General features: G+C 38.2%; 1 protein-coding gene across 6 annotated transcripts in view; it reads left to right on the top strand.

Moving 5' to 3' along the window:
* Positions 1-15,211, top strand: part of ATG5 (autophagy related 5) — a 122,957-nt gene that overhangs the window by 8,059 nt on the left and 99,687 nt on the right. For all 6 annotated transcript variants that reach the window (XM_073336911.1, XM_073336909.2, XM_073336908.2 and 3 more), the window contains one exon: positions 9,059-9,137. In XM_073336911.1, coding sequence (XP_073193012.1) covers positions 9,059-9,137 — 79 coding nt within the window. The remainder of the gene's footprint in view (positions 1-9,058; positions 9,138-15,211) is intronic.

The following is a 15,211-nucleotide window of genomic DNA, read 5'->3' as shown; positions in this document are numbered from 1 at the left end:
ACTGTTTTTAAAGCAGGTGATTTGAAAAGTATGGTGTGTGCTACCTCAGTAGAAATAGCATTTGTTCTTAGTCAAGCATTGTACAAGGCAAACTGATTTAAACATGGTTTTTAGATACATTTCTATATGTTGTAGATGGGAAGAAAAATATTGATATTAGCCACTGGGGTCTCTGTGAAAACTAAATGTCATCTAGCGGACGCTGCTTTGCACTGTACTGCTGACTTGCAGGTGTTGTCTTGTGACTCTCGCGCTAATGAATTCCTATGAAAGGTGTTGCTTGAAATTGTTACTAGGGCTGTCGATTAATCACAGTTACGTGATTAACTCAAATTAATTATTAAAAAAAATTAACCGCTTTTAATCACTCTGTTAAACAATAGAATACCAATTGAAATGTATGAAATATTTTTGTATGTTCTACTTTTTCACATATATTGATTTCAATTACAACACAATGCAAAGTGTGCAGTGCTCACTTTATATTATTTTGTATTAACTATTTGCACTATAAAAATAAAATAAATATTATTTTTCAACTCACCTCATACAATTACTGTATTGCAATCTCTTTATTGTGAAACTTCAATTTACAAATGTAGATTTTTGTTTGTTACATAACTGCACTCAAAACCAAAACAATGTAGAACTTTAGAGCCTACAAATCTATTCATTCCTACTTCTTGTTCAGCCAATCACTAAGACTAACAAGTTTGTTTACATTTAGGGGAAATAATGCTGCCTGCTTCTTATTTACAAAGTCAGCTGAAAGTGAGAACACGTGTCCGCATGGTACTTTTGTAGCTGGTGTTGCAAGATATTTACATGCCAGATGTGCTAAAAGATTCATATGTCCCTTCATGCTTCGGCCACCATTCCAGAGGACATGCTTCCATGCTGATGACGCTTGTTAAAAAAAAGTGTTAATTAAATTTGTGACTGAACTCCTTAGGGGAGAATTGTATTTCTCCAGCTCTGTGTTTTTTGGATTCTGCCATATATTTCATGTTATAGCAATGTCGCATGATGACCCAGCACATGTTTGTTTTAAGAACACTTTCACTGCAGATTTGACAAAGGCAAAGAAGGTGTCATAACCACACAGCTAAGGGTAGCTTAAAATTCCTCCTTACCTGTAAGGGGTTAAGAAGCTCAAATAACCTGGTTGGCACCTGACCAAAAGGACCAATGGGGAAAGAAGATACTTTCAAATCTGTGGGGGTGGGGAGAAGGCTTTGTCTGTGCTCTTTGTTTTTGTGTTCCCTGGGGAAGCAGAGAAGCATCAGGTCAGAAAACTCCTTCTCCTAAAATCATCCTAAAATGAGTCTCAATATTGCAAAAAGACTAAGTAAATAAGCTTATGGGGTCTTTCATGCGGGTCCCCACATCTGTATCCTAGAATTCAAAGTGGGGAGGGAACCCTGACAGAAAGTATCAATGTAAGATTTCTAAAGCTAGCTACAGCATTCGACCCAAGATTTAAGAATCTGAAGTGCCTTCCAAAATCTGAGAGGGACGAGGTGTGGAACATGATTTCAGAAGTCTCAAAAGAGCAACACTTTGATGCGGAAACTACAGAATCCGAACCACTAAAAACGAAAATCAACCTTCTGCTGGTAGCATCTGACTCAGATGATGAAAATGAACATGCGTCGGTCTGCACTGTTTTGGATCGTAATCAGGCAGAACCCTTCATCAGCATGGATGCATGTCCTCTGGAATGGTGGTTGAAACATGAAGGGACATATGAATCTTTAGTGCATCTGACACGTAAATATCTTTCAACACCAGCTACAACAGTGCCGTGCGAATGCCTGTTCTCACTTTCAAGTGACATTGTAAACAAGAAGCGGGCAGCATTATCTCCTGCAAATGTAAACAAACTTGTTTGTCTGAGCGATTGACTGAACAAGACATAGGACTGAGTGGCCTTATAGGCTCTAAAGTTTTATATTGTTTTGGTTCTGAGTGCAGTTGTTTTTTGGTACATAATTCTACGTTTGTAAATTCAACTTTCATGACAAAGAGATTGCACTACACTACTTGTATTAGGTGAATTGAAAAATACTACGTTGTGTTTTTACAGTGTAAATCTTTGTACTCAAAAATAAAGTGAGCACTGCACACTTGGTATTCTGTGTTGTAATAGAAATCAATATATTTGAAAATGTAGAAAACATCCAAAAATATTTAAATAAATGGTATTCTTCTGTTAATAGCGTGATTAATTGTGATGTTGTTTTTTAATCTCTTGACAGCCCTAATTGTTAGCAATACAAAAAGAAGGAAACTGGAATATATGTAAGAAATCTGTACATCCACAGTGGAAGTGTCTCTTAGAATTGAACAATGGTGATTATTACTTTGAATTGTAGAGCCCCCAATGTACTACATACTGTTTAAATAGTAAGACATTGTGTGGCAAGCACTATCTTATATAGATAGGTGAAATATTATGACCTCTGTAATCTGTCATTATGTTGTAACGGTGGAAAAAGGGAAACTGGGCTCTTAATATATTTTATTGGTTTAAAAAAAGAATGGCTTTAACTAAAAACTAATTTGTATTTTGATACTTTTCTGTTAGACTATCCCCTTCTTTTTTCTTTGTATCATCGTAGTACCTAGAAGCCCTAATCATGTACCAGGACCCCACTGTACAAACACAGAACAAAAAGACGATCCCTGCCCCAAGAATCTTCCAATATAAGTATAAGATGAAATAACAGATGGATACAGACCGATTGGGGGGGAATACAAGGCAACAAAGAGACAGTATTGGTTAGCATGGTAGGTACTGTTCTCTGTATACCAGCAACCTAACAGTTGTCAAGTTTTTATAGGCATCACAGCGAAGGAGAGTTATGAGGAGAGAGATTTGAAGGTGAATGATGAAGTTGCTTTGTGGACATTTACAGGGAGCTCTTCCCAAGCCTGTGGGGCAGCCTGGGAGAAATCAGAAAGGGTTTGAAAATTTAACAAGTGGGCAGTGGAGGACAATATCATTGGCTGATTGGAGGCGAGTATCGACATCTCATTAGCAAGAAAAAGTTGATGGGTGGGGTCTCACAGTGAAGGACCTTGAAAATGGAAATAAGCAGCTTACTTTTGATGCAGAAGGGGGAGCCAATGGATGGATTCAAAATGAGGGGAGACATAGTCTATGATGGGCTAGGAGAACTATCTTTGCTGCAGCATTCTGAATGGATATGAGCAGGGCAAGGTTGCATTTGTCAAGACCAGAGAGAAGGATGTAGCAGTAATCAAGACACAAGATGATGAAAGCCTGGATGACAGTTTTTAGCTGCGTGGTTGGATAGGAAAGGCCGTATCTTAGAGATGTTGTGTAGCAAGAATCTGCAAGTTTCAGATGTAGCCTTGGTGTGAGGACCTACAGAAAGGTTCAAGTTGAAGATTGTGCCCAGGTTACAGGCCTGAGCGACAGGCAGGATTGTGGTGTTGTACACAGTTATCAAAAAGGAGTTTAGGAGCTCTGTTTTGGCTGTGTTTTAGCTTGAACTGGCAGCTAGACATCCAGGAGGAGATGTCCAAGAGACAGGTTTATTTTAGTTTGAACAGAAGGACACAGGTATGGAGTAGAGAACAGCTCCAAGGACATTAGAATTAGACTGATTTCTAGGAGCACGAGGCACTACTTCAGGAGGAATATCTTTAGAAGGTAAACAGCCAAGTAAAAATGGGGTCGCTTAATAATGATCAAGGCTATTAATGGTGTGATTCTGCAAACATTTAAGCATGTACTTAACTTTACTACCAGAAGTAGTCCCATTGAAATCAGTGGGGTTGCTTGCAGTAATAAAGTTAAGCATGTGCACAAGTGTTTGCAGGATTAGGTCCTTATTTTCACTGTTGTAAGCTTTACTTACATAGGAAAGTGTTGGGCCATCTGAGGGACCTTTTTAATATTTGAGCACCAGCAATGTGGTGAATACTGTACAGAACAGAGAATATGTGGGTCCTGCCCCAAGGAGTTGATTTAACTACCTTTTTTTTTATGATGTAAAGTGACAGTCTACTCTTGTTTAATGTAAGATGCATAGGGTCTTAACTTGTTTTTTTGGGGGGAGCTATAGGGAGGTGCTCCCAAGCATTATGGAACTCTGGCTTCCCCTGGGAGATAAGAGAATGGAGAACATGACAGCCATTACATGGAGAAGTTTGTGGCCTTCTTTGCAACAGTACTACAGAATGGCCCATGGGTACCCCTTGTGCTTACTAGAAGACCAGGGAACCTAAAATTACAAGGCATTCTCACATTTATTTAAGATGTTGGTAATTTTCAGAGAGACGAGATAGGTGAGTTATTGGACCAACTTCTATTGGTGAGAGAGACAAGCTTTGGAGCCACAGAGAGATCTGGGAAAGGTATTCCTAGCGTCACTGCAAAATGCAAGGTGGAACAGATTGTTTAGCATAAGTAGTTAGCTCATACTTTAAGGGATGGTTCAAGGTAGAGTGGCCTGTTAACATCTCTGCAGTCATAGGACAAAAAGAGGGGATTAGTGGGTTATGAATTGTTATAATAAGCATTTAAATTTAAATTCATTTTTCTGCTAGATACTACAAATTATGGACTGAATAGAGCCATTGGATTTATGGCTTATTACAACAATCTGTAACCCACTAACCCCCCTTTTGGTCCTAAAACTATCCCCTCTAACCTTCCGCTCTTTTCAGAAGCCTGAGGGGGTGAAAAATGGAGTCTGTAGTGTGCCCAAAAAGTTAATAAATCTGGGCTTTGGTGCATGGACCGCATTTGTGTGTTAACCGTTTCAACAGCTTAATAGATGACATGAACGGAAAAAGATCAATATAGATTCTTCTGGTACCATGCAAGAGAGAGCCCTTATGGCAGAGAAACAATGGTGAGATGGAGCTGATTATGCTGGCATTAGCTTTTTGAAGGCGGCAGGCTAAGGGAACAGTGGCATTGTAATGGAGTTGGGGGAACTCAAATGGGCAAAGTATTGTGAGCTGTGTTATATAAATTAAAAATAGTAAGCCTTTTTTGCACTGTCAGGAGGTGCCATCACAGTATATAATGTTAATGCTAAACAGTATTTAACAAAGGTAGGTTGATATAGTCTGGCAACATTAGGACATTACACAAATAGAATGGGTATCAATAAAAATCACCAGGAGGGATTGGGTAAGTTTGGTAATTGTTTTTAAATTTATTTTTTCTCCTCTATTGCTTTGAGAGGACTTAATGCACTAGTTCACTGACCAAGCAGTGTTAAGTCCTCAAAAAAGATACATTTTAATTAAATGTTCACAGTCTACCTGAAAACTGGTGTATTGAAGTGCAAAGAAAACAAACCGTGGGGAGGGGGAAGTCTCTGATCCACTATTTATAGAAATCTTACCCATTAATTGACTAAAAATTTTTACTTATTACAGTGTTGGTTTTTTAAAGCTGATTATGTCTCTTTATAATGGCATGTTGATGAGTTAAAAATAAATGTAAACAAAACTGCAGCGGAACTGCTACTTAAAAAGTCATTGCAAGAGTTTTAGTACAATATTCTGCACATTGGGTGGAAAGTAAATATATTGCTAATAAATGTGAAGCCCCAGAAACTCATAAAGTGGTAATCTCTCAAGTATTATTGATTAAATAGGAATTTTGTATTCTATTTTATGACCACACAATGAGAAACTGAAACATAACAAAAATAGAGATGTATGCTCTCTACCCTCTATCTCTGTATCCATCTTGCATACTTTGAGTTGGTTCCACATCTTAGTCCTAAACTGATGGCCACAGGTGATTTCTTTTACTAAATTTTAATGCTCTAGGACCTGATCCTTCATTTCTGATACACCCAAAACTTCCACTGATGGAGGAGAAAATATGGCAATTAGTAGACTTCAAATACCTTGCATTTTCTCAACTTTCACCTTCACCAGAAATTGTGTCATGGGAATTCTTTTCTATCCTTTATGTGACTTATATGCTACACGTGTCTTATTTTATCGCCACAGAAAAGTGGTTCTAGCATGAAAATAACAGTGCTCCTACTTGTTCTGGCTGACACACTTCATCTTCTCCAATGCTTTTTCAAAGCTTCAAAAAAAAAAAAAAGCTGTAAAGTTGATGACCGTTAATTTTCCTTAGTTGCCTTATGTCTTTTGAAAATATTAATGAACTTTAAATAGAGTTCTGCAGCTGCACACTTACACCTCACAAGCACTTGCTCTGTAATACTATAGCAACAACTAATGGACGGGGCTGGAAGTCAAATTACTGCTATGCATTTATAGATTAAAGCCTTGCCAAAACTAAGAATTGCTCCAGCAGCTTATAAAGAGAACTGTGGCCTCTTGGAATCTTTTCCTTTCCTTTTTTATTTTTCCCCACAAGACCTGTCTGCCCTGGGCTCAAAATCCAGTTCAGGCTGACTCTGGTAATCAAACAGTATATTTTGAACAGGAAACCTCCCTTAAGTAGTTTGCACAGTCATGTTGTCTGACTTTCTGCCAATTTCTTTGGTACTTGCTTACTTTGAAAAATTTTGTATTTTTTTAATTTGTTTTTTTTATTCCTCCCCTGAGCTCTATAGGTGCAATGATCTGTGCTTGCACGCCCCTAACATGCTTTTTTGTTTGTAGTGTCCCATACAAAGGCGTGCTTTAGAAACAGTGCTCCTGTGTCACAGCACTTCCCTAGAAGTTCAGTTCTGTGTGAATGGGATGGAGAATGTAACTATCCCCATCCTCTGCTAACAAACAAACCCTCTCTTTCCCCCCTTCCCCTTCTGTTGGTGTGTTCCTGCCCACTCTGTCTACCTTGGCTTAGAAACATCTTTTATTTGAAAGAACTATAAAAGGTCTCTCTGTAGGTGCTGCTCAATACCATAGGTGTTCCTGGCTCCTAAAATACATCTCAGGTTAGAGGTCCTGAAAATGAGTGGAATGCAGTCTTGTGGCATTATTTTAAGTCTGTGATGGCTTGGAGTTAAATGCTAGAGCGTGCACATTAGTGCTGCTTCAGAATTTTAGAGGAAGAAACCATCTTGTTTGTAGCTCTGAAGATTGTAATACTGTAGTCATAGCATTTTAATTTTAATGGGGATTCATGTTTCTGCTCAGCAAGTGATTTCTCTGGTGGGGATTCTGTCTGCAGAACTAGCCTCAGAAGTACTGTGACGGGAACAAAGTGACATGAATACTTCCTCATAAAAGGATCCAGCAAAGGACATGCGCTGGAAGCAGTTGTTGAAGAACACTTATTTCTCTTAAGCATGTGAATTTATTTCATACTCTCTGAAGTAAGGAGACCAAAGGGAAAAGGTGGCAGAGGTATACCAAGAAGTTTATTTTATGTATTAGTTGGTATCTGTATTTGTATAGTAAATTAAAAATGGCTCTTTAAGAGCCAGGTGTCATGCAATATGTTCCCTGTGTAGTAGTGTAATTCTTAAAGGAAGTCTGCACTTAACTTTGACTGGTGGGCTAAATAAAATATTTTTCCATGAATTGCCTTTGCAGGTCTTTTTATTGTAGGACTCATGTGCCATGACTGCACGCCACAGAACTTCTACTAGTTAAAAACCCTGGGCAGTAAAAACATGTGCATTAATAATGGATCCCTATTTTTTAAAAGTCCTGCTCTGTATCCATCCTTTGTTTGCTTTTTGATGGTAGAAAATGAGGTCATGGAGCCACTTTCTTGTTCTTTCTCCCTTCCTCACTAATGTTAGGAATTTTTAAATAACACACTTCTGTCTGAATTTTTAACCTACAAGACGTGTCTTGAATGCAGTGTTATTGGAGCTGTGTTGGTCCAAGATCCCAGACTTGAAGAGTTCTGTGTAAGCTCAAAAGTTTGTCTCTTTCACCAACAGAAGTTGAACCAATAAAAGATATTATCTCTCACATTTTGTATCTCTAAACTTGTCTTAGCTTTTGGGCTAACTAGCCAGCAGATGGTGCTGAAGCACTAAACTGTTTATATATATTTTCGGCTGTTACAAAAGTGTTCCGGTATATCTAGAAATGATGTTGTCTTCTCCTTCAATCCTTCCTCTTTAAGGCCCCCGTCCTGGAAAGTCTTAAACACACGTTTGATTGTATGCACTGTGAACAATCCCATTGAATTCAGAGGGGACTACTCAATGTCTGAAGTTAAGCACATGCATAAATATTTGCAGGATCAGGGCCTAAGAGAACAGTTTTACTTTGTCATGTTTCCAAAAATACTAATTTCTAAGGTCTTTGAAGGTATAAGAGAATTGAGCATGATATGCCAAATCCAAGAGAAAATTCTACTGAGTACTAAAGCACTTGTCATATTTCATTAAGAGAGACATTTAACAAGATGGTCGTCTTTAGATTTCTGTACAAAAAGATTTGTAGAAAAGTTTTATGAAGTAAATATTTGGGAAAGGTTTAAAATACAATATTTTTTCTTGACCAGGCCTGTAATTTATTGCAAAAGGCCAGCTTTTATGACATAGTAAATTTTATCTACATTTTTTACTTCAAGGTAGAAAGTGAACACTTAAAGGGTGCAGTCTGTTTTCTTGTAACTTATATTAGTTTTAATGGTATTGCTCGTAAACCTTAAATCCCAGTTTCCCTATACTTTTTCCTTCTATTTTATTCTGACTAGTTTTATAGTAAAGGGGTTAAAAATGGCACAAATCCTGCTTGGCCATGCCTCACTCAACCTACCTGCCAACATGCCTTTGTTCTGCTGCTTGTTTACAACCACTCACTTAGGCTGTAAGCCAGGAGGCGGGATAGGGAGTCATGTCCAGAGTTAATATGATATTCTGTAAGATTGAGTATAAAACTTGGAGTTAGAAACTGTTGAGTTCTAGTTCCGACTCTGCCAGTGACTAAGCCAAGTCAATCATCTCTCCTTGTACAGGGCTTTGAGCATGCTTAACGCTGACTAAAAAGGTGGGGAATAACTGGCAATTTTGAAGTTGGGAACTGGAAGTATATTTTCTGTTATATATAATTCTAAATGTAAAACTCGTGTGCATTTAATATACTCTTCACCCTCCCTCCCTCCCCCCTTATTTTTTAGGCATTTTCCAATTGGATTGCTATTTGACCTTCATGCATCAAATACAGCTCTTCCTTGGAACATCACAGTACATTTCAAGGTACGATTAAAATACGTTCTTTCTCTGGTTAAAAATAAATCAGTTTAGTAAGAACTGCATGAAACTTTGAAACCAGAAGGTTTCATAATTATACTTACACCTATCGCTGAAGTATATACTTTTTTTTTTTTTGGAAGGGGAAAGTTTGTGCTTCAGTACAACTTTTCAGAACTTTCTGGAAATTCAGAGCTGGCTTTTTCTGTCCAACAAGTATGCATATGTGTTTAAATGACCTGTCTTGGAAAATGACTCTCTGTTTTAATCTAAAAAATGAACTGTTCGCTTCAGAATAAATTGTTTGAATGTATGCTAGTGCAGTTGGGTAGAGGAGAAGGCAAGAATTCTCTACAGTTGTCTTTTGATGCATTGTAACTTGAGAAGGAAAGTCACAGTTAGAATGCTTGTTTCTTCGGAAATATTTGGAGGGGCATAGGCTTATACAAATCTTTGAAAAATCAGATGACTGTTTGGTATATTGAAAGCACACTTGGTCTGGGTCCCCTTCAAGGACTTAAGTGAAATGAGTTTGGTAGCCTTGCAACAGTTTAGTCACTGGGGGGAAAACAGTGCACTGATTACACATCGTAAAACTGTCAAATATAATTTAGTAGTGTTACTGATCTTTGCTCAGGAGAGTAGTTGCACTGAATTAGCATTGAACTTGAATTATGTTACACCCAGTAGTCATACACAGTACTTTCAAATATGAATTGAAGTCAAAATCACAAAAGAATCTTCCATGCCATATTAGCAATTTTCATCATTTTAAAATAAAAAACAAAACTCATTCTTTTTCTATTGCAAAGATGCAAAAGAGTTAACATGATGAACAAAATATTTTGTTGCTAGGAAAAACTGGCTTGTTGACTGTGTGTGTGTTTTGTGATTGTGAAATGGAAAGCAAAATTAGGAAGTATTTACTTAGGTTGTTCTGAATGCCCTCACTAATTGAGCTGAGGGACATTCGAACAACATAATTTTAAAAAAGTTTAGGAAGTCTTGCTAACAGGAACACTGCAGATGAATCATTGGTACTTGTGACATGCATTTTGGAGAACCTGTAGCTGTGTGGAAGTCTGCTGGGAAGATTTTAAACAAATTCATTACTTTTGGAATTGTGTGCACCTATTTTGTCTGAATCCTCTGCCTTAACGTTACACTAATAGTTGTTTCACATTACATTTTCTTTTAGTTACTATTTTTTATTAAACATAAAAGTAGCTTGTTAGAAAATAATTGAAAATACAAGTATTTAAGAAAAGGTGTAAGCTATACAAGATAAAAGAATGTAGACTAGTTGAGGCAATATGGGTTATGATTCCTAGAGGAAATAGGTAAGGAAACAAGACAATCCGATATTTGAATAAGATAAAATAAGATTCATGCTATACACTTCTTTCTACAGAAATTTCCTTTTAAAAAAATATGGAAGTGTCCAGGAATGCCTATTCTGATTCTTTTAGGAAGTGTGCCCTCTAATTGAGTTCCTTACAGCATGCACCTCTAAGCATCATCTTTAAAATGAGTTTTTAAAGATAGGCATGTTGCAGAGAAGCCACCAGAACTCTTGAGCTCCTTTTGGAAATACCTGAAAGATAGGTGGCATTGACAAAGCCTTCTTGAAAATGTCCAAATGATACTGTAGACCCTGTTCAATTTCTTAGATTGTGCCATGTAATCATTGTACATTCTAAGAAAAGTAGCGCTTACTGGCCCATTTCCTGTATTAACCACATCATGAGTACAAACATTCTAAGAATCTAAATGGTGTCTTGACATTTTTGACATCATAACACACTATCACAGATGGGATAAGAGAGAGGGACTTGCCATTTTTTTGCTGTTTTCATTCATGCCTAACACAAGCAATCGGCTACCAATTTTGTGAGCTCTTACACATGCCGTACATTATGGGGCATGCAGCCTTGGAACCTACATAATTTGATTTGAATGTGTGATTTAAATAATTCTTCACTGGGAGAGTGGGAAAACACACACAATTTTGGGGGGGATAACGTGGGTGGAAGGGAAGGTTGAAGAGGAGGGTCATAGGCGCAACAAAAGGGAAATCAGTGGTGGAATCTGCTCAACATCTTAGATGTCCGTATACAAATGCAGGGAGTATGGGGAATGAACTGGAATTATTAGTATATAAAATAAATTATGACTTAATTGGCATCACAAAGACTTGGTGGGATAAGTCTCATGACTGGAATATTGGTGTAGAGGGTTATAGCTTGTTCAGGAAAGATAGGAGGGGAAAAAGGGAGGAAATGTTGCACTATATGTCAAGAATATATACATTTGTTCTGAGGTCTAGAAGGAGATGAGAGGCAGACCAGGTGAAAGTCTCTGGATAAAGATATTTGGAGAAAAAAATAGGGGCAACATCATGGTAAGGGTGCATACTATAGACCACCAAATCAGGGAGAGGAGGTGTATTAGGCATTTCTAGAAGAAACAACAGAAGTATCCAAAACACAAGATAGAAACGGGAGGCTTTAACTATGCAGACATCTGTTGGAAAAGTAATTTTGCAAAATAATTCAGTAATTTCTTCCAGTATCTTTCTGGGTATTTAACTATATATATTTAGCTGCAATTTTAATCACAATTCCTCCTTCACTTGCCAAGATGAGAATTCAGAATTACTCTCCATGTTTCCTTTTGCTGTTGCAGGGAAAGTGCAGAACCTTGAACTTGGGTCTTGGAAGGTAAATGAATGAAAGTAATTTTGATCAGTTACTAAGATGCATTTAAATGAATACACATAATGGTCGGTTACTTAATTTGAGCGGTAGAACAGTTTAATACTATATATAAGCGTTACTGGCTATGCAGATCTCAAAATTGTCTGTGTGCTTTAAGGGGCTCATACTCAAAAGCTCCTCTTTTGTGTAAATGCAAATTTCATACCTAGGCCTTGTACCTACAAACAATTGCGTACATGTTTAAAGCATGTGCTTAAATGTTTGCAATATCAGAGCACTACATAAGAACGGCCATACTGGGTTAGACCAGTGGTCCATCTAGTCTAGTATCCGGTCTTCCGATAGTGGCCAGTGCCAGATGCTTCAGAGGGAATGAACAGAAAAGGTAATCCATTGAGTAATCCATCCTCTGTCATCCATTCCCAGCTTCTGGCAAACAGAGGGTAGGGGCCCCGTCCATGACCTTCCTGGCCATTGATGAGCCTAGTCTCCATGAATTTATCTAGTTCTTTTTTGAACCCTATTATAGTCTTGGCCTTCACAACATCCTCAAGCAAAGAGTTCCACAGGTTGACTGTGTTTTGTGTGAAGAAATACTTCCTTTTGTTTATTTTAAACCTGCTGCCTATTGATTTCATTTGGTGACCTCCTAGATCTTGTGCTTTGAGAAGGAGTAAATACCACTTCCTTATTTACTTTCTCCACACCAGTCATGATTTTATAGACCTCTATCATATCCCCCCTTAGTTTTCTCTTTTCTAAGATTAAAAGTACCAGTCCTATTAATCTCTACTCATACAGAAGCTGTTCCATCCTCCTAATAATTTTTATTCAATGTCTTTTTTTGAGATGGGGTGACCAGACCTGCATGCAGTATTCAAGGTGTGGGAGTACATAGATTTATATAGAGGCGATATGATATTTTCTGTCTCATCATGTATCCCTTTCCTGATAATTCCCAACATTCTGTTAGCTTTTTTAACTGCCACTGCACATTGCGTGGATGTTTTCAGAGAACTACAGTAATTCCTCGCCTGATGTTTTAGTTATGTTCCTGAAAAATGCTACTTTAAGTGAAACAATGTTAAGTGAATCCAATTTCCCCATAAGAATTAATGTAAAGGTGGGGGATTAGGTTCCAGGGAATTTTTTTTCCCAGACAAAAGACTGATGCTCGCTCTCTCAAGATAGCTAGAGCTATAGAGAGATATGTGCGCACACATACACAGTATAAGTTTTAAGCAATTTAATACTGTACACAGCAATGATGATTGTGAAGTTTGATTGAGGTGGTGGAGTCAGGGTGGAAGAAGGTGGGATATTTCCCAGGGAATGCCTTACTGCTAAATGATGAACTATCCCTCATCTGAGCCCTCAATGGTTAACATGTTGTTAATGTAGCCTCACGCTCTACAAGGCAGCACAAATGGATGGAGGAGACACAGCATGGCAGAAAGAGACAGAGACACACTGTGTGTGTGTGTGAGAGAGACTGACTCACATTTCCCCTTTAAGTTCCCTAACCCCACTCTAAATACACTGCCTTTTTAAGTAGATCATAGAATATCAGGGTTGGAATCAGCAAGTTGAGACAGCAGCTGCTGCCAGCAAGCTCCCTCCATCCTGAGCCCTGTCATGTGGAGATGGGGTACCTGGGGAGGGGGACACCCTGATGTTAGCACCCCTCTTTCTCCCCGCTCTGCACAGCAAGCAGGAGGCTCCCAGGAGCAGCTCCAAGGCAGAGAGCAGGAGCAGCACATGGCAGTGGGGGGCGGGACAGCTGAACTGCCGGCAATTGATAGCAGGGAACTTAAGGGAGCTGATAGAGGCTGCCGGTCCACCCTGGTTCCAAGCCCCCACCAGCTAGCTTCAACGGGCTGCTTTTTCTGCAAGCAATGGGCAAAGCAGGCGGCTGCCAAACAATGTTATAAGGAAGCATTGTGCAACTTTAAATGAGCCTGTTCTCTAACTGATCAGCAACATAACAATGTTAACCGGGACGAGGTTAAGTGAGGAGTTACTGTATCCACAATGACTCCAAGATCTTTCTTGAGTGGTAACCGTTAATTTAGACCCCATCGTTTTATATGTATAGTTGAGATTATGTTTTCCAGTGTGCATTATTTTTCATTTATCAACGTTGAATTTCATCTTCCGTTTTGTTGTCCAGTTATCCAGTTTTGTGAGATCCCTTTGTAACCTCTTCAAAGTCTGCTTTGGACTTGACCTATCTTGAATAGTTTTGTGTCCTCTGCAAATTTTGCCACCTCACTGGTTACCCCTTTTTCCAGATCATTTATGAATATGTTGAACCATACTGGTCCCAGTACATACCCCTGGGGGACACCGCTATTTACCTCTCTTCATTATGAAAACGGACCATTTATTCCTATCCTTCATTTCCTATCTTTTAACCAGGTTCTGATCCATGAGAGGACCTTCCCTCTTATCCCATGATGGCTTACTTTGCTTAAGAGCCTTTGGTGAGGGACCTTGTCAATGGCTTTCTGAAAATCTAAGTTTGCTTTATCCACTGGATCCCCCTTGTCCACATGCTTGTTGACTCCCTCAACAGCCCTAGGCTGTAATTGAAACAGTAGAGGAAAATAGCTTCCTGTAAAGAGATGTGAGTGTGTATATGTGGATTGTATTATTTTGAGAGAACTCTACTACCAGATTAAAATAAATCTTTAGCTTCATTGGTAAGTTTAAAGATTGTATGTATTAGAAATATGGGTTCAATAAAATTTCACAGAAGCAATAATTTGATAGGGAATGAATGGTCTTGCAGTCTGTTATTCATTTCACTCTAGTTGTGTTATGGATGACTTAGTGGATCAACTGTTTTTTTTTTTTTTCCTTAGACTGTGTTATCAGTGTGATTTTGTAGTAAGTAATTTTTCAGTCTCTGTGAGGGACTGTTCACATGTTAACAGGTGTTATGTAAAATAGAATTGACAGCTATATTTAGGTGGAACAGAGTATGAAACCAGACTGGGTGAAACTTGTTAGCTGATATGTTTCTGGAACGACTTCATAGAAATAGTAACTCAGTGTTGCTGGTTGTAAGGAAGACACAGTACTGTTTTTTGGCTATATATTGTAAACTATGTATGGTAATTTCATTGGTGTAAATAAAACTTGGAGATGTCTGTTACAGTAAAGATACTGAATGCCAAGAGAAGCCAAACAACTAAACAAAAAACCTTACATTCTGAATTGAAATGTTTCTTGGAACTACTACTTACTGCTCCAGCAACTTTCAGAATTGTATAATCAGAGGCTGACTGACAATTTGGTTACAATTGCCCTAGTTATCTTTATAAAAACAAACACAAAAAACACAACTTACTTAAAAAAGGT

The sequence above is a fragment of the Lepidochelys kempii genome, chromosome 3 (genome assembly GCF_965140285.1).
Source record: "Lepidochelys kempii isolate rLepKem1 chromosome 3, rLepKem1.hap1, whole genome shotgun sequence".
In the NCBI taxonomy this organism is placed as follows: Eukaryota; Metazoa; Chordata; order Testudines; family Cheloniidae; genus Lepidochelys; species Lepidochelys kempii.
Note: the sequence above shows the minus strand (reverse complement) of the source record. Positions and strands in the feature narration are given on the sequence as shown.